Raw genomic sequence first — 19,047 nt, 5'->3', positions numbered from 1 at the left:
CCAAAGACTGCATTTAGCCTAAACCTGTTCTTAAAAAAACAAAAAGGCCAAGTAAGAATACACTGAATTATTACGTATTATGCAATAAAGGGAACAGTCTTTCTTCCTGCCACCAGGGGGTGCTATATTCTTTCCTTTTGTAAAAGAAAGGCCAAAATAAAAAGGTGGAATTTATCAAGCATCGTGTTGGCAAGAAAGTAAAACTACTGTTTTGAAATTGAATGGGCAACTTCAGTGGAACTGAAAAGTTTGGCCTACCAAAGAATTTCTTTTCTTTGAATATATCCATATATATATGGATATATATATATATATACATACATACACACACACACACACACACACATATATACATGTATACATATATGTCTATGTCTATGATTATAACAATAATGTGGTGTTAGCTATTAAATCTTTCTTTAACAAATCCTCCCCAAGGCATGATGTACTGCCCACTGTAACTCTCAGGTTCTTCTTTTAGTGTTTCTTTTTGCCCCCTCCCCCCACCTACTGCTGTCATATTCATAAGGAAATCAAGTACTGTTTTAAATATATTACCATATCCTTGTTAAATTATTTGCTAAGTTCAGATCAGTGTCCAGAAATGGGTCCTGTGACTTGCAGTCAACAAGTACTATGCCCCTGACTATTTTGTGGGAGAATGAGTATCACTCAAAGACTGTTTCCTTCTGATGTGAAAAGTGCACATAGGTGAAACAGAAGCCAGTAATCTTAGAGGTCTCACAATGACCCTATAAATTATTTCTGACAAATAAGGGGAGAACACGAAGGTATCTAAAACAATGCTAACCATCGATGCTCTTTCCAGTATTGGTGATACATCACTCATGTTCCCTATTGCCATGAGCCTTTCCAATTGTTGTTTTTCAGAACAATGGAAGGAACAAAGGAGTTCAGAGGAATTCTCCCAGACAGGAAACATAGCAGCCAGAAGAACAGTGCAGGTCCTTCAACCATACTTAGAAATATGCAAACAAATTAGATGTTGTAAATATTTTGTGGGAGAGGGCCTGGGCTTCCTTCCTCCTTAAGCTTATTTTCCCTCTTTTCAAAGCCAGCTTCTGAATCAAGGAAAAGGGGAGGTGGGGAATCCCTCCCCTCCTTTCTTCTCCCCCCAGTATCACTTTCTAATATATTGCTTCTCTTTCCCTACAAGTACAGTATTCCCAAGGTTCTCTTTCTCATTAGCAGGATCTGAGAGCTAAAGCAAGCATGGCACTAAATGTGTCTCTCTTTGATTTTTGCTTTACTTTAACAGTTAAGAGCCACTGTGAGAAGCTCCATTTTCACTGAGATCATGGTGCATGGGAAGAAAGGTTCTTCTGAAAAATTGAGTGATCTGTCCTCTGCACTTCAACATTTACCAAAATAATTAGATCCTTTTTTATCTGGCTCTGCTAGAAATCACTGCCTTGTGATAGCTGTTAACCCTGGAAGCTCCTACTGCCTTCAGTTAGCCTCAGGAGTAATATTCATCCAGACCACTATGAATTAGAAAAAGGCAAAATTTCTTCCCCAACATCTGACATTTTTTAGAAACATTTCTGCACACCCAAAGTCAAAGCTGCAGGGAGGGTCAAAAAAGACAAGATGGCTGTAGTGACTGCGCAATCAAAAACTTACTTTTTTAAAATGTGTGTTGTGCATGAGACAAACATTTTTTAAAAAAATACCTGCACCTTTGATCATGGCTGGCATCTTGACTTTTTTGATCCCCCTGCAGATGCCCCTGATGGCAGGCACTGCTAAAAATGGGCAATGAAACTACCATTCTGAATGCCACAGAGTTCAGCCAAATATGTGGTGTCTTTCTTTTCCTGGCATTTTTCATTTGTGTCTTTCCTTTGTTTTTTGAGGACCAGGGCAGGATGGGAAGCAAGCAAAGCACATGGAACCAGTCAATATTTGAAGTTTCTTAGCTATGGGGGGAAAAAAAGCTGGAATACAAAATGTATATGGATTTATGCACACTGTGTAGAAAATGGAAAAAGACAATTTGCTCACCCTTTTAAGACTAGAACCTGAATTTATTGAATAAAACAGCTTGTGGGGAGAATTATGAAGTACTTGTTCATACAGTGCTTAATTAACCAATGGAGTTGCTACCACATGATGCAGCGGTAGACACCAACTTGAAAGGGGAATGTGGAGTAGGCTATGCAAATCTTCAATTCAGGGATATGATTCAGAACTGATTTGACTGTATCTCTGAGCAGTAGGAACCAGACTGGAACCAACTCGTATTAGACAGATTCAGGGAGGATAAGGTTACTTATGGTTACTAGTAATAATGGCTAACTTGTCTCCAGTAATCAAAGCCATATAACTCTCAATGGCAGTTGCGAGTCACCCAAAAAGAGGAACTCGGTTGAGTTTCCACAGATACCCTATAGGTCATTCATGAAAGGAATATTCGACTATACGGGCCTGTGGTCTGATTCAACAAATTCTGTGTACTCAAGAGAAGACAACACACACACACACACACACAAACACAAACATATATATGTATATATCTTTACAATCAAACTGTAATCTTACACTTACAATGAGAAAAAAAATTGCAGGGACAAAAATTTTAATTGTAAACAGAGTCATATTATCCAATTTCAGGCCAAAAGGAAAGAATACTAGGACAAGCCCAGCCCTTGTGCATATTCACACCCATAACTATCAGAGGTCCATAATCAACCTTGATGAAGTGTTTGCTGAGGCACCCCATTAATAGTTCATATTGATGGGATAACTGGGGCATTTGATCCTGAATTAAGAAGCTCAGGGTACAGTAAGGAGGCAGAATGTTGGAAAATGACCACTCCCCCTTTAGAGAGAGAGAAATAGATGGTAGCAATTCTCAAGTGAATTATACCGCATCACCTACAGTATTTGACAATCGTATCTCAGTGAGATAGTTCTTATTTGCTCCAATTTTGTTGATGGGAAACAATGGCAGGAAGATGGGAGCTTGTACAAGCTGGCAAGACAAGAATGCCATGCATTTCCAAGTCTGATTCCAACAGCAGGTCCTGCAGGCTTTTGCTGGGCTCATCCACACAGCCTCTTCGCAGAGGCAGAAGGAAATCATGTCAGTATACATCAGACTGCCCACAGAGCATGCCTTTAATGTGCATTCAGAATGGGGCTACACTGGGCTGTTGTCCATACAGCTCCTCTGTGTGACACAATAAGGACAGTGACTGGCAGTTTTCTATGGCTAAAATTGAAACATCACCAACCACAGGAAAAGCCACCACCAATCACTGTACAGGACACATGCCATGGTGGTGCTTGTAAGGTCAAGCTGCTCCAGCCAATCAATTTGTTTTCTATTTCCCCCCCAAAGACTGTCAAGCTATTGACCTAGTGGCCACTAGATGGAAGTAAAGAGACCATCTCTCTTAACCACTCAAAGTCCTTCTGGATTGGAGCAGTATATAAGCTCCCTCTAAATGTAGTGGCCATCTGGTGTAGTTCAGCCCAGATGGAGGCATCTCATAAATGTTTTTGGAGCTGGAGCTCACAAAAGGTGTTTTGATGTGGTTCTGGGGTGCTTTTGGGTACATAGACTTAGGAGTGGAAAAAATATGCATGGCTGTAGGTTGATGCCATATCTGCATCAGGTTACATTTTATGTTGGAATGAATCTTTTAAAGAACATTCCATGAGAGGGGAAATGGAGGAACTAGGGCTTCCTTAAGAGCAATGGACACTGGGAAGGGAATTCCTCACCCTGCAGACTAGAGAAGCACAAGAGCCAAATCTCTTCTTTTACATTTCCAGATATGTGTGTGAAACTCAGTTTGGGATAGTCAATTTCAGGACTCTAAGTGGTGGTGGTGGAGGAGGAGGGGGAGGTGGAGAAGGAATAATGGTAGTGTGGTAGTGTAGTAGCTGCAGAGGACAGAAGAGGGTAGTCCAACATCAGACCAACTGAGCCAACTGTAGCCAAGCAGATAGGCACCCCAACCACATCACCTGAAACCTCCACCTCCATGCACCATGGATTGTCCAGAATAGGATTCACAGTATAACCTTATGCTTAACCTGATAAAAAAGAGAGAAAGTCCCCTAGTTTACTCTGCCATGAGTTCATGAGATACTCATGACTAATACAACATATGTCCTTATTCAGTAATTGTGCAAAATGATGGAATACATATTGATTGGGCATGTATATTCCTTACAGCACTGGAATTTAAGAAGTGAAAATATCTTATTGATGGGATACAAAATATCTGATCACTCTTAATCCCATCCCAGGTTGTACCTTAAAAAAAATATAGTTTCTGAAGTGAAGTCACTTTCTATTATGTTTCAAATAAATAACACATATTTAACATCCCTAGCCCTGTAATCTCAATCTCTGCCATCTGTTTCAGCCATTAACTCACTTTCATCAGATCCCGGTGATGTTCCAGTACGCTGCAGGTGGTCTGCCAAGTATCCTGATAACATTCCCAGGGGTCCACCCTATGATGAAGAAGTTAGAAAAATCTGACTTGGCCATTGCAAATAACAATTACATTTTTAATATCAGTATATACCATTTGATTGTAAACATTTATTTATACCATTTCATCTGAATCTAAGAGTCTCCTCCCCCAAAGAAATCAGACAGAAAAAAAGTTTATAGGCATGACCAACTTGGCTCAGCTTCTCTGTTTTGTCAATTGAGGTGGCTTTCTCCCATTTGTATCTGTTTGGGAGGGTTTTTTCCCCTTCCAACCAAATGCATCTGATCCATTTGTATAAGTAGGTGTGTCACATCTACCTGATCTTGGCTAAGTAGGAAGAGATCTGTACTTGTATGGGAGATCACCCTGAAATCTCAGGGCTGTAGCAACTTGAAAAACCATCCCAGAAGGCAGCCATGACAAACCAGGTTCATCATGTTGCTAAGAGAATTCTATGGACATGCCCATGAAGTCATCAGGAGGCAAACTCAACATGAAGAAAATGTTTCCTTTATCTTTCACAGATTGTGTATATATGTACTGGCCCGAGGCCACAATCCCGCCCCAAAGGCAAACCAAGGACAAGAAAATTAAATGAATGCCAATTGTCTTGACTACTTATCCAAATTAATTGCCTTTAAAATAAGGCACCTCATTAATAAAATTAATTGGTTCCCCCATCTGCTCGTTTGCTTATTTATTTGCTATACCTCATACAGACACCTGGCAGCATACACTAGCTTAAATCCATACAGTTGTAAAACTCCAGATCAGTGCACTAGCCTCATTCTCCTCTCATTTCCTTCCCTGTGGAGAAAGTGAATGTCTTCCATGGAGGGCGATTTTATCCACCAGGCTACAAAAGTATAAGGATTGGGGCTTTAGCTTATATACTTCGTTTATCTTGGGATGAGAATTTCCAGAAACCCTTTTTAATCAGTAAATCTGAATTCATCTCCTCTTTTGATGCAGGTGATAGAAGAACTGAACAGAGAGTAGTCCAGAATTCCTTTCCTTTAGGTATTTGGGATAAAAGACACAATTAAGATGACTCTAACTCCAGGGTTGATGTATATTTTCTCAGGCTTTCCTCCATTTGTTCCATCATGATATTTTAAGCAATTTTATTAAATATTGAATACACTTCTTTGACAAGGGCATCTGTGAGATTTTCATTGTGCAAATTAAAATTTCCTGTTGAGAAAGGTGGATTTTACTTTCCACATTTTCAGGCTTCGAACTGGGCATTTATCTCAGCTTTGGCTGCTGGCTGGAATAATGAATTTCAGAATCCAGCTGTTCTTCAGGTTCAGCTCAAGTGTTATTATCTGACCTTCCTGAAATCTTGGCAAGTATTGGAATCTTGTTTGCAGGAGGATCAGTTTCAGTATCTTTACTCAATGGAAAATAACTTGGGTGGCAGGTTTTTTTTTTAAGGTTATTTATGCACAGCCATAGGCCAAAAACAGTTAAAATTGAAAGCATCCATCAAAAAGCCACATACAAACTGAATTTTCTTCAGATCCAGCTACTTCTAACAGCAATTGCTACTGCATGGAATTTAATTATTTTTCTCAATCACTTTTCCTACTGATCATTTAGTAAGAAATACATGGTTGTTGGGTCAAGTCAAGTGGTTTATAATTAAAGCTCCAGCCTCCGAGAATAAGATAGGGAACAATTCAGTCCTGGAAGAAGTAATTTACATGTGCTTTTGCAGGAACGGTTTGCTGATATATCATTTGTTCACATCAGAATAAGGTCTTCTTGTTTTCAACAAAAGAGCAAGAATAAAACTTTTGAACAATATGAACCTAGATTTGTTCTAGGTCCTTTTCCCTTATTACTACTACTATTGTTGTTGTTGTTGTTTTCAGTAATAGAGGTGTACTGTGTGTATCTATATTTTCCTTTTGTTAATTTATTTAGCATAACAAACTTACGGAGACTCTTTGCCAACTGATACCTTGATTTTCCTGAGTTCATGGACAGAGGAGGCTTCTCACTGCAGATATGGACATTCTGCACATGCAGGCAGGGGCATCCGTGGTGGGGGAGGGGCAAAAAATAAAGATGTTACCACAACTATACAGTTGAAGGCCCCACTCATTGTCTATGTATGTGTGTCAGTTGCACAGTCTACATTAAAAGGGGGCAGAGCTTTGATTGTATGGTTATCTGCCTCATCTTGACACTTCTGACTTTCCCCATGCCCTGGGTGCAGGTAGACGAAAGAAGGACAAGGCCTCTTACTTGCATTGTCTGCATTTCCTGCCCATTCACTCATTTTCAACAGTGTCTTTCCAATCACTATATCTCAGTTGAAGGTAAGAGTCTAGACAACTCTCTTTAATCTCTCTTTCACATCTAGTAGTACAAGCTATCAAGCACTGTACTGTACAGTTAAAAGATGGAACAACAATTGAATCTTCAACTTCATGGTAAGTAATCATAAAACACTGAATGGACAGCAAGTTGCAGGGTCAGAGGGCTCTGCCCTTATGCTAACAGGCAACTTAGCACCAGGAATATTATGTTAGCTTTAGCTACATATTCATTCAGTGAGAAATACAGAAGGCACAGCAGCTATACCAAAATAAAGTTAAGTGACCAGAAGCTCTTGGAAATAATTCAAAAGTCAAGTCACCTTCCAGCTGAACTTGACTCCTGGACCCAGCCATGCAGGGGTATGAGATGAAAGTGCTTAGACTCTACCTGTCTCCTTCCCCATAGCCCAACATAGTAGGTGTGAATCAGAGAAGTTTGGAAAGGAGAGGGAAACTTTTCTGGCAGGCTACTGGGGGCAGGGGTTGGGGGAAGGGTGCATTTGTACAAGTACCAAAGTAGACAAACTAGGAACATCTTCATTATAAAGAAACACTGAAGCATTTGAAGACTAAACATTGCAGGGTGTGTGGAATAATAAAGGTGCATAGCAAAATTTAAAAATGTAATAATGGGTATATATTAAAAAAAAAATTTTTTTTTCCAGCCAATGGAAAGTTAGAAAGAAATTACGCAAAGCAGGTAAGGACTTCGTCTATCTGTCCATTAGCAAGATAACTCTTCAAAAATGCAACTGAACAGGACCAAATTTCGTGTGGAGGGAGAAGCTGACAAAAGAAAGTTTGAATTCAAAAATGGGCTGGAACAGGCTGGGGGGTTGCAGAGAAGAAAAAAAATCTTCAAAGTTCCTCCAGTGGGAAAGGCAGTTGAGCACTGACTCACAATATTGCCAAGTGCTCCACTATAACCCTTCCCCTCTCCCTGCTCCTAGAGTGGAATGTATGCAGTCTGCACCATGCTTCCCAGTGCATGCATATACATGTGTGACCATTGGTAAAGGGGTTGGAAAGAACAACAGAAACCATGTTCTGCATGCTTTCCCTGTCTTGTTTTTCTTTCTGGTATTTCGGGGACTCAAGGTAGGAATATTAAGTTTCATATCACAAAAGCAAACACATTAGAAAAGCAATAATACAATATCTTATGCATTTCCTTTATAGGGTTGAAAGGAGTTTAATCAATTTTCAAGCAGTTCATTAAAAAGGTTTGGTCTAGTAAAAGTTCATTGGGTACAGACTGTTGCCAATGCCTTTGTTAGCAGATCAGGATGACACAGACGTAAACATCAGTGATGTAATGAGGTAAATACATTTGGTTGGATCCAGACTTTATCTGCAGAAGGGGTGAAGGAATGGGGATGGAACATTACTAGTAATTCCTGCAGCCCCCACTACTGTATCCCATGGTGTTCTGATAGTGGTGGGGTGTCTCTATTCTCCTCCTCAGTTGAAAGCCAGATTGAGTCACGTCGATGAGCAGATAGCAGGGGTCCACAAATATGCCTGAAGAGAAGGCCTGAAGAACTTGGGCCATGTGGAAGTAAGAGTCTTTCTCTTCTATCTTAGAACTCCCCAGATGTGTGGACTTCAGTTCCCAGAACATCCAAGCCAATGTGGTTATTGAGAATTCTGGAAGCTGAATTCCTCACAGCTGGAGTGCACCAAGGCTGGGGAAGGCTGAACAAGCCATGGCTTAAGAGACCTAAATATCATAGCAGCTGTAAAATTGTGTTGCTGACAATGTGAAATCAACCAATTTGGTTTCATTCATTGTTATACTGAACATATGATACATTTTATACCTTTGCTGACATCACTGAATTGTTTTGCTGATCTCATTACACTGTCTGCTGATCTCAGTATTAGGGGATAGGGAGTGGTTTGCCCCTCTGTAAGCTGGCTTTTCAAAAATAATGTAAAAGGAAGATCTACTGGAGGTAGGAACATCTCTGAGAATTATGTAACAGAATTTACACCAGTCCTGTCAATTCAAAGTAAGATGATGAGTAGATTTCACAATGGACCTGTCAGCTGATTGCAGGATAATTTACTTGTTCCTTTGGCAAAGCCTTCCCCAGATCAACTGGAAAAGGCTGTCATTTCTTCCTTATCAAAATGACACAATATGTAGTAATAAGTTGTTGTTGTTGTTGTTGTTGTTGTTCAGCTACAATCCTGTTGTGGTCGCAGCCTTCTGGGCATATCTTTGTATCAGAATTTCTCTGTGATATATTTATGGTGATGCAGCGCTATCAAATAAAACCGGGCTGCCTTTTTTCCTGGGCATTTGGATTCTTGTCCCTAATAGCAATTATTGGGATCTACCTCATCTTGAACAAATCTAGTTTCTGACCAGGCCCTCATACCAAAATTTGGGGTGAGATGAGTGAGGCATTTGTGAAGCCCAAGTGGAGAACAGATGTGTGTCATTAACCCAAACAAAAACAAGGAAAAGTCTAGCACAGGAGTCCTTGCACTGAAATGTATGTGGGGTTTGGTGGTAAGGAAAAGAGTATGACTCCACAGTGTGCAGGTTAACATCTCCCTTATTTATTCATTTATATTTATATCGCACCTCTCTTTCAGGAGCTCAAGGTATTGTTCATAGGAGGAGGGAGCATCATTTTCTCCATAACAATTGTGAGGTATGTTGGGCTGAGACGGAGTGACTGACCCAAAGTCATCCAGTCTTCTGAGCTTTGGTGGCTGAGGGTGGACCCTTATGATTAGATTTATGAGAAACTGAAATGTGGAGTGAGAAGACAACCTCATTCATCATACTGTGTGCAAGAGTCAAATTACTACCATATTAGTACTGTATATTATCTCACCATGAGAGACAACTCTAGTAAGAATGGGCTAATTCACACAGGGATATAGACTTCTCTACACTTTTGATGCCCATCACTTTGTGAATTAACTCTACTGAATATTGTTCTTGAAGCCATATGAAATTCTTTCTGTAGTGTTAAAAGCTGCAGTAATCAAGTAATACAAATACTTGCAAGAATTATGATCAAACCCTCCCTCACAAGCATTTTTGACTCATGCATTTATGAGTTGCACATTTCTATTTTAAAGATAAATTGACCGAGAGACAGACAGACAGACAGACAGACAGACAGATTTGGATACTGACAAACTATATAGCTCACTCCAGCATGATGGGTGGACTCTTGATGTTAGATATCAGTATCTTTCCAGAGAAATAATACTCCTAGCAAATACATATTTAAAAGCCCATAAGAAGAATTCAAGGGTGATAAAGAGTGTGCTGGGTGGAATTTGACTATTTTATACAAAAGTTTGACCATATAAGGAGCTAACAGTTATGCTGAAAAGTGCCTATCTGGGTGTTCCATACAGGTAGTCCTTGCTTAATGACCACAATTGGGACCAGAATTTCAGTTGCTAAGCAAAGCAGTCATTAAGCGAATCCAACCCGATTTTATGACCTTTTTTGGGGTAGTCAAATAATGAACCACCACAGGCATTAAGCAAACCACATGGTCATTAAGCAAATCATGAGGTTCCCCATTGATTTTGCTTGTCATAAGCCAGCTGGGAAGGTTGAAAATGGTGATCATGTGACCATGAAATGCTGTGAAGGTCATAAATGCAAATCAGTTGCCAAGCATTCAAATCGTGATCATGTAACCACAGGGATGCCATGACAGTGTGAGGACCGATCGCAAGTCATTTTTTTTAGCACCGTCATAAGTCTGAACCATCACTAAACAAATGGTTGTTAAGCGAGGACTACCTGTATTTGTTTGTTAAACTGGTATTGGGGGAGGGAACAATCCTACATTTTTAATTTTAAAACCTGACCCCAATTCAGCTCTACATCCTACAGAGGAAAACAGACTCTCATCAGGATCTTATCTAATCAAGCCTATTAGGCAGGTGGTCTTTTGGGTTCCTATCCATCTCTACACTGTACTGTTTCTGAAATCCAGGATGCCTCCTCATTAACCAGTCCTACCGTATCTAGGAAGTATAGCAGCACACTGCAGTTATGTCAATTTCTCACATTTGGGCAAGTCAGTGAGTATACAGTGAAAGTGTGCCAAAATCCCCAAGTTCTCCAATATCAGCCTGGGTTTTTTTTAAAAAAAGCATCAAAATCTGATAGGTTGAGCTAGCAGCACAAGATCTTAATTGAAAACTTAATGAACTGCTAAATTGGGCTGTTTCTCAAACATGTTCTTAGCAGCCAAATTCTTTCTTATATTCTCCACCTAAGGTTTTCAGAGATGTGAACTTGCTAATTAAAACACTTTCACTAACAATGTTGCTAACTGCTCATTCATGCAAAACGGGCTATTCAAGATAACTGTGGTGGGGAGGGGGTTAACGAATTAATCTAAGGTTGGCTCAGTTGAAATAAAAATATGCCATTCTCATTAGCCCATAATAACACAATTAGACTAGGCCTGAAATACCTGCAAATCCTGCTATTGAAATATGCCAAGCCCCCTGGGGGACATCCAATCAGAGGCCTGTTTTGCTGGCAACAACAAAACATTTTCAAAAATTTGATCATGGATCTAATCATGGTAGGCAAGCTGTGGCCTACAGACTTCACACAGATCCAAAACCTCTGGAAAATGGACCAAATTTGGGCAGCATGATTTTCAGGTCAAATCATGGAAATAAGGTTAAGAATGGGAGGCCTCTTGGAAGTGAATCAGTTCTATTCCTACCCTTAACTCAAAGTTCCCAAATCATGGAAGGGCAGAACATTTTCATCTCCTACTCCTTCCAGTGGTATCACTGAAAGCCCTCATCTATCAGCTGGTCAGGAGGGTAAACTATGAGTCATCCCCAGTAAAAAAAAAAAGTGGCCCACTCCTGAATTAAGCGATTTTACATAGCTAGTGGGTTTTGTTTGTCTGTTTATTTAAAAGATTTGTATAGCCGCCCATCTTATGCGGCACAACCCTGGGTGGCTCGACAATATTTGATGGATCATATTTGTGCAACTAAGAACAGAACCTCTTTAATTATTTCCAGTTTTAAAATAGTAAAGTTTACTAAGCATATCCCAATTCTACAAGTGACAAAATTTTTCAGATTCACTTTCCAAGCTGATACAAAGTTGATAGGGATTTACTCACGTTTTCTAATGTTTATTTATACATGTATAGGTGGAGCAAATAGCTTTTGAGCATAATGCTTCAGCAAACATGCTTATTTCTCTCATATTCAACCATCAACTTCCTGCTTTAAACTAAACTTCCCACTTTCTTGACCCAGAGTGCAGAACCCTGTATGCAAAATAAATTTCTGATGAACAAGCAGTATATTACATTAGTTCATACCATCTGATCATACTTGTGGATAACAAACCACAGATCCTGATATGGATCTGAATGAATACTTTCATGTACATTCTGGTCTGGCTGTCTCAAATCTGAGCCAAAGCAAGAAGTTTCTGATATACCCATCAGAAACTGCTCATAGAAGAATGAATTGGGAAGTTTCTGTGAAGGGCTATTCCCAGTAAAATCAATATTCACTTGAAATGAATTGTTCCTGCACGAGTGGTTGGTACAAGCATTTCCCTAACTTAAGAAACCTTCATATATGTGGACTTCAACTCCCAGAATTTGTATGGCCATTGGTAAACATTCTTGATGCTAAAGACCATACATCTGAAGGTTGCCCAGGTTGCTGAAGGTTGCTTTATTTCATTTCATTTCAAATGTATGTATCCACTCTTTTAAAAAAGATTATAATGAAAAGGAAGCTTCCACAGCTCCATCAGCTGTAAGACTGACAAACCCTGTCTCCTTGTTGCATGGGGCATTTTAGTTTGTAGACCCATCGCATGTTTGCCATTTTGTAAGAGAGAATTATGTTCTGAATCAGAAAACCATGGATTCCAGACCATGAAGCAAGGGCATCTGCTGGAGGGTCAGAAGGTCAGGATAGCTGCACAATCAAAGTGCTGCCCCTTTTTTTTACATGTGTAATGTATGCAACACATGTAAAAAGAGGGGCGGGGCTTTAATTGTGCAGTTGTAGCCATCAACTTGACTTTTTTTTTACCCCACTGCAGATGTCCCTGCTGTGAAGCAGCTTATCCTGACAACCTTTCTGTCCAGTACCACACAAATAGAAGAACTTGAGCCACTGCAGAGAACATAAAGGATGAGATGTGCTATTATACCTTATCCAGTCAGAAGACTGAACAGCCAGCTGACACATTGCCAGGCGATGTCGGCTGGAAACCAAACCCTGTAAAGAAACAGATTGTCAGAATTAATGAAGGGAGATTCTATGTTACTGGACTTTCTAAGGTTAAATTATTGCTTGGTTTAACTGCTTTATTAGTCTTAGGCTACAGCAGTGTTTCTCAACCTTGGCAACTTGAAGATGTGTGGATTTCAACTTCCAGAATTCTCCAGCCAGAATCCTCAGGCTGCCAAGGTTGAAAAACCCTGGGCTACAGAGTCCAGATTCAAGCTCATTTATTGTGATATTTGCTGGGAAATCTTAATACTTCCCAGTTTTCTAATCCAGAGATGAGCAACCCATAGCAACCCTCAAACACTGTTGGATGGCCTTCAGACAGGAGCTTTCACAAATCACATTGTTAAATTTCAACAGCAAACCACCAAGAACAGAAGCACACTTTTGCCAAATTTTTGGTAGGAAAAAATAGAAAAAAACCAGGCTTGATGCAGCATAAAAATCTACCATGCTCTTCAAATCATTCCCGAAAGTCCCAGTCCTGTCATGTCACCATCTTAGCCACTGTGGATTTTGCTACTCCAAATAATTTTTGAAGAACGGTCCCTGGATATTGAAAGGCTGCCATTCCTACTCTAACCTTACATACAGTGCATGTATTAGTTCCTTCCTATCTGCTTCTGGATCACCAGTGTTGCTTATCAGCTACCTAATTTAAAATCAACTAACTATAGGGTGGTCAAATATCAGAGAAAAAGTTGGACACCTGCATTTTTAACAGATGTGTAGGAAGGGAATTTCAGGTGGTAGACCTTACCTTTTAAGGGCACAAAAGAAGAAAGGACACCACCATCTGACTATCTGATTGAATTTTAACAGTACAGAATTACAAAACAAAATTTAAGTCAGGCAATAGGTCTGGAACTCTACTGTGTCTAGCACTGATCCCAAAGACTCCAGAGAAGGTGTTTCTTGCCCAGCTATCTGAGATCTTTTTAAATGGAGATGGAAGTAACAAATCTCATGCCTGTGAAGAATTACTCCACTCTGTTGCATTATGTACTATAGCCATGTTTGATGAAGATGGTAAGGTATGATCTCTTCTTCCTTTCCCCAAGGGATCCTGTGGGGACTAAGTGATAATTTAAGAAAATGAACTATCCCATGATGACACTGGAATACAGCATCGTATTTCAGATGACAATTTAAAAATCAGAAGAAATGTATCATGACAAAGCAACGAGCAGAAAATTATCCAACCCATTAGTCCAAAAAGCCTGCCATTTCCATGCTGTAGATTGCTTACATCAGCTGCAATAAGCCTTCTCCAACAGCTGAGGAAATTACCATTGTGGAAGTTCTGCCTGCCCCACCAGAAAGAAGGTGAACATTTCAATTAAGCGCCTCAGCAACAGGTGCCGCGCTTACTCATCTAAGGTGCCCAGCATCCATCCCACACAGTTTTGATTATTCTTATGAACGAGGGGGAAAAAAGAATACACCTACCTGTTTTCCATATGAGTCATGTACCGGGGAGACTATTCCACCAATGACGATGAACCTTCCTGTCTTGTGTAGATAATCTCGTGCTCTTTCTAGTGGAAGGGAGATAGGAAGGAAGAGAGGCACAAATTAATAATTAAACTCTTGTGATTATTTTAAAAACAAGCAGTTACCAAACAAAGCAAACAGAAGGATGTAACCTTTCCAGAGGCCTATCTAGGATCTTGTGAAATGAGGAAATAGGCCAAATCTGAACCATCTTTCCCCCAAATATGTCCCACGTTGTGCCCTTTTTCTAAGTATCTGATAATAATTGGGTCTAAAAACTGACTGGTATCTTTTTCTATTTCAGATAGATATTTAAAGGTCTATATCTCCTATCTAAGTTGTATAATGGAAGTCCCAAAGATATCTCAAGTATCACAAAATGATCTCCAGTGTATGGTTATTTATCAGTTTCCTATGTGCTTTCCATTTGTATTTCTTTATTTCAAAGTCTCTCTCGCTTTGACGGTGTTGTTCCTGCTGCTTTGAATGAACAGCTGCATTTAGAAGGCGCAGGTCACGTTTTTCAAAGTGTGATACAGTTCTTAAACTCTGTTCTCATTTATCTCTAACACAATCCTTTCAATGTTATTCTGTTATTAACTCTTTAACATCCTAAAACCATGTGGAATAAAGCAAAACTACTTGGAACGCCCATTTCCCCACCAGCTATCCACATTTACCAAATATGTAGGACTGTAAGGGCTTGATACAGAAACAGCCAAACTTCCAAGGGAACCACAACGTAGATGCTACCCAAAGAAAAAACTCACTGTGACTTACCTTATGCAAAAATGGCAAAACATCCATCAGAACCACATTTTGCTACTGTTCCAGCCAAAGATCTGTAGAAGTTGAAAATGGCATGGAAGACCCACATCTGAGCTATTTAAACTGATCAGGCTCACCAGTCATGGAGTCAAAAGCTTTGAATGTGTAAACAGCTAAAACAGTCCCAAGAACCATATTCCTCTACCTATTCTGGCCAAAGATCCATATAATTTGAAAACAAGCTGGAACACTGGAACAGCAATTGCAACTGGCCGAGGACTTAACTAGGCCTTGATGCAAACAAAGTCACATGTTGCAATTTATTCTGCATAAAAGTCTGTATTTCAGAAAATGGCTTAGGATGTCCACATTCCAGTCAATGAAAATGAACACTCACCATTAGCATAAGCCTATTAGTCCTTGAGAGAAAAGAACCAAAATGTCCCAAACCACATTCCTCTCCTATCTATCAAGGCAAATGTTCCTATTTTGGAAATGGCCCGTGACATCAATTTCTTGGCCAGCCAGAGCAACCAGGTTTGTCACTTTTCATAATAACTATGGAATATGAATACAATGACACACTAACATTCCTTTGGTAGCCAGATACACTACTCATTCTGGGGGGAAAATAGTATTCCAGCCCCTACCACAGAAAACTAAATTTCAACATGCAACTGCTTTTAGCATGCAAATTTAGCATGCTACGTTGGGAGGTTGTTGACAGTCTGGTAGCAACTGGACAGCCAGTTTGTGTGGAGCAACAATAGGTGTGCCTGATTGCGTGAATCTGCAGACACCATCAGATGAATCCCAGCTATCATCATCTGATGATTAGCAGAGGACTGATGATCTAACTGGAATTGGAGGTTCCAGCATAAAATGGTCACCATTTGACCTCTTCTTGCTGTCTGGAGGAGGACTGAGGAAGAAGAGGTAGAGAAAGAAGAATATGGTATATTTTACTTTATTTTATTTTTTAAAATTTAGATTTCTAAGTCCACTCAACAGTGACTTTTGGTGGTTCACAAATCAGAAACAAAACTATAAATCTGAAGAAGCTGATGAAAAGCCAATAGAACTATTATAAAATCTTATAAGATGATGCAGTTAATGTGCCACATGCAGTTTGCAGGCAGGTATAGAAACATAAGAGTACCCAAGTATAGTGGCAATGCGGAAGACCATTGTTATTTAGAGGAGTTTAAGTGACATATTTTGATTTTCTCCTTCACACGAAGAAGCTTAGAGTCTATTTTGAGTTATACTAATGTTTAGCTGGCTTGTTTTTATCTCTTTGGAATGCGGGGGAGATAAGAGAAAACCCCAGGATTGTTTTTGTTAAGCACTAGCTTATCTGCACAGCTTCCCTGGCTCTTGGAAATAGGTGCTCCAGACCCTGGGAACTATTTCGTCAAGGTCAAATCGTGCAACCATGGAAACAGGGTCACGAGGCTTTAGGGCCAGACTTTGATTAAAAAAAAAAAAACAACCCTGAGGATTGCCTTTTGAGTTTGGGAGCTTCTGCACAGACCTGAGCGCTGGGTGCTGTGGAAATGAAGCCACCCTGAGGTATCCCCGCTGTCATTATTGCTCCTGGCAGCCTATGGAGATAGCATTTCAACTTGCTTGGTATGTTATGATTTTCCTTTCTTTATGCTATGCTTTTAATGCTTTTGTTTAATCTGCCTAAACTGTGTTTCTGTTTAAACTGTGTTTCTGTTTAACTATGTTTGCTTAAGTTTATAATAAAGCTTAAACTCTCTTTATCCACTGGTGTGCTTATTGTCTCTGGATCTAAAAGAGCCAATTGTCTGAGCACCTGAGCACTGTTTGGACGCTTGGCAGAACACCAAGGGACTGGAAAAGATCAATTTATACATGGGTGTACTGGGCCACCTCATCTGCCTATTGAAAAATGTATATGATGACCAGAAGCAACAGTACGAACAGAATGTGGAGCAACTAAAAGGTTCAAAATTGAGAAAGTATATGGCAAGGTTGTATCCTGTTAACTTATTTATTTAGTGCATGTGCATAGTATGAGAAAGGCTGAGCTAAAAGAAATAGAAAATGGAATTGGGATTGGGATTGGGATTGGAATTTCTGGAAAAAATATCAAAATGTCAGATATGCTAATGACACCACTTTGATAGCTAGAGGTAAGAAAGACTATCTTCTCAAATTGAAAAATTCACAGGGAAGGTGACTATACCATGAAACAGAAACAGATGCTACTTGGAGAAAGACTATGATCTAGACAAAATAGATGTGATGGAAAGGCGTCACAAACAAAAAAGGTATATATTGTTAAGCCATGGTTTTCCCAGTTGTAACATGGCTGTGACAATTGAACAATCAGAAAGTTGGAACAAAGGAAAATTGATGGTTTTGAACCAGGGTGCTAGAGAAATTGATTGAGAATACCGTACAAGACCACAAGAAGAACCAACTGTTTAATACTAGATGGAATAAAACTAGACAGCTCACTGGAAGCACTAATAAGGAAGCTAAAGCTTAGTTATTTTGGATATATACAGTAATATGAAAGTCAGGTCTATTGGATATGTCTCTGAAGGCAATTGAAAAAAAGGCCAACAGAAGGCAGCAGCTACCTCTGATGACCCAAGCATGAGCTGAAGCAAATCCTGGCAAACTTCCTCTTTGTACTTGTCCTGAATTTCTTTAAAGGGTATATTACCTCTGTCTAATGAAAATTTTTTCCTATAGCTATGCTGCCTTTATGTGGTAAAATCTTTTGGAACTGTTGCAAGAATGTGTTTCTGCTGAGAATAATATTTTACTACATTTTTTTTCACACTCCTCTAATAAGGAAACAGCCTGATTCTGCATGTAAAAATATGCAGTTTTGATTTATCATTATATCTAGTAAATCTTCCATCGTCTTTGATTTGTGGTCTCCTCTTGAAGTTCAGACACATGTTCCTTTGGCATCTTTCTCAGCTTTATAAAATATATAATCACATCTGAAGAATATTAATCTGCTGGAAACTGTATCAGGGCCTAATATTCTGATATAATGTTTCACTAAAAATAATAATTTTTAAGTCCATACAACTCTGTTCATATGTCTTCTTGGCAGACTATCTAAGGAAAATAGAACAACAGGGCAATTTTGTTCACATTTACTTTTCATTAGATAGCCTCATGAAATGACATTTATTCTGTCTAATACATTTCTGGAAATGCCCAACTTTCCTTTATGTATTCTTTTCTCTCCACCCCACCCCCAAGACTCATATGGCATAGTTTGTCACAATACATTTTCTCAGTTTCTGATCAAAATAATCAGATAATTCTGCTCTCCAATTTCCCCAGCAGTTTTAGAAAATCCTCTTCACTCTTACTGTTCAGCAGCTGAAGAATATTATTGTTGTAAACTTTTTGATCAACTTTCCCTCCACCACATGATTACCTGATTTTCACATCATTTGTATGAGTCCAGCCTAAGGCATGCATTCAGCCCAGGCTCTATAGCACAGGTAATAGTAGTTTCTCTCCTTTTGAAACAGGGAAGGAGAATAATTTAAAACCTCTCTGGTAGGCCTCTTTTTCCAAGAGAATTGTGGTGGGCTGCCGTCAGTCAGAATGAATCCTCTGAACAACCCTAGCTGGGGGCTTCTAAGATCTAAGACTTCTCCCTTCATTCAGTTCTAGGAAAAAAGAAACCTGCTTTAGATCTTCCTGCC

At 39.5% G+C, this 19,047-nt stretch overlaps 1 protein-coding gene across 1 annotated transcript in view; it reads right to left on the bottom strand.

The window, feature by feature from the left end:
• The window catches only part of NMNAT2 (nicotinamide nucleotide adenylyltransferase 2), an 81,001-nt gene that overhangs the window by 18,647 nt on the left and 43,307 nt on the right, over positions 1-19,047 (bottom strand). Inside the window, exons 2-4 of the mRNA XM_063298449.1 lie at positions 14,525-14,613; positions 12,996-13,063; positions 4,413-4,491 (exon numbers count right to left, since the gene is read on the bottom strand). Coding sequence (XP_063154519.1) covers positions 4,413-4,491; positions 12,996-13,063; positions 14,525-14,613 — 236 coding nt within the window. The remainder of the gene's footprint in view (positions 1-4,412; positions 4,492-12,995; positions 13,064-14,524; positions 14,614-19,047) is intronic.

The sequence above is a fragment of the Candoia aspera genome, chromosome 3, assembly GCF_035149785.1.
Source record: "Candoia aspera isolate rCanAsp1 chromosome 3, rCanAsp1.hap2, whole genome shotgun sequence".
Classification (NCBI taxonomy): domain Eukaryota; kingdom Metazoa; phylum Chordata; class Lepidosauria; order Squamata; family Boidae; genus Candoia; species Candoia aspera.
The sequence above is the reverse complement of the archived record's forward strand: the minus strand, read 5'-3'. Positions and strand labels throughout refer to the sequence as shown.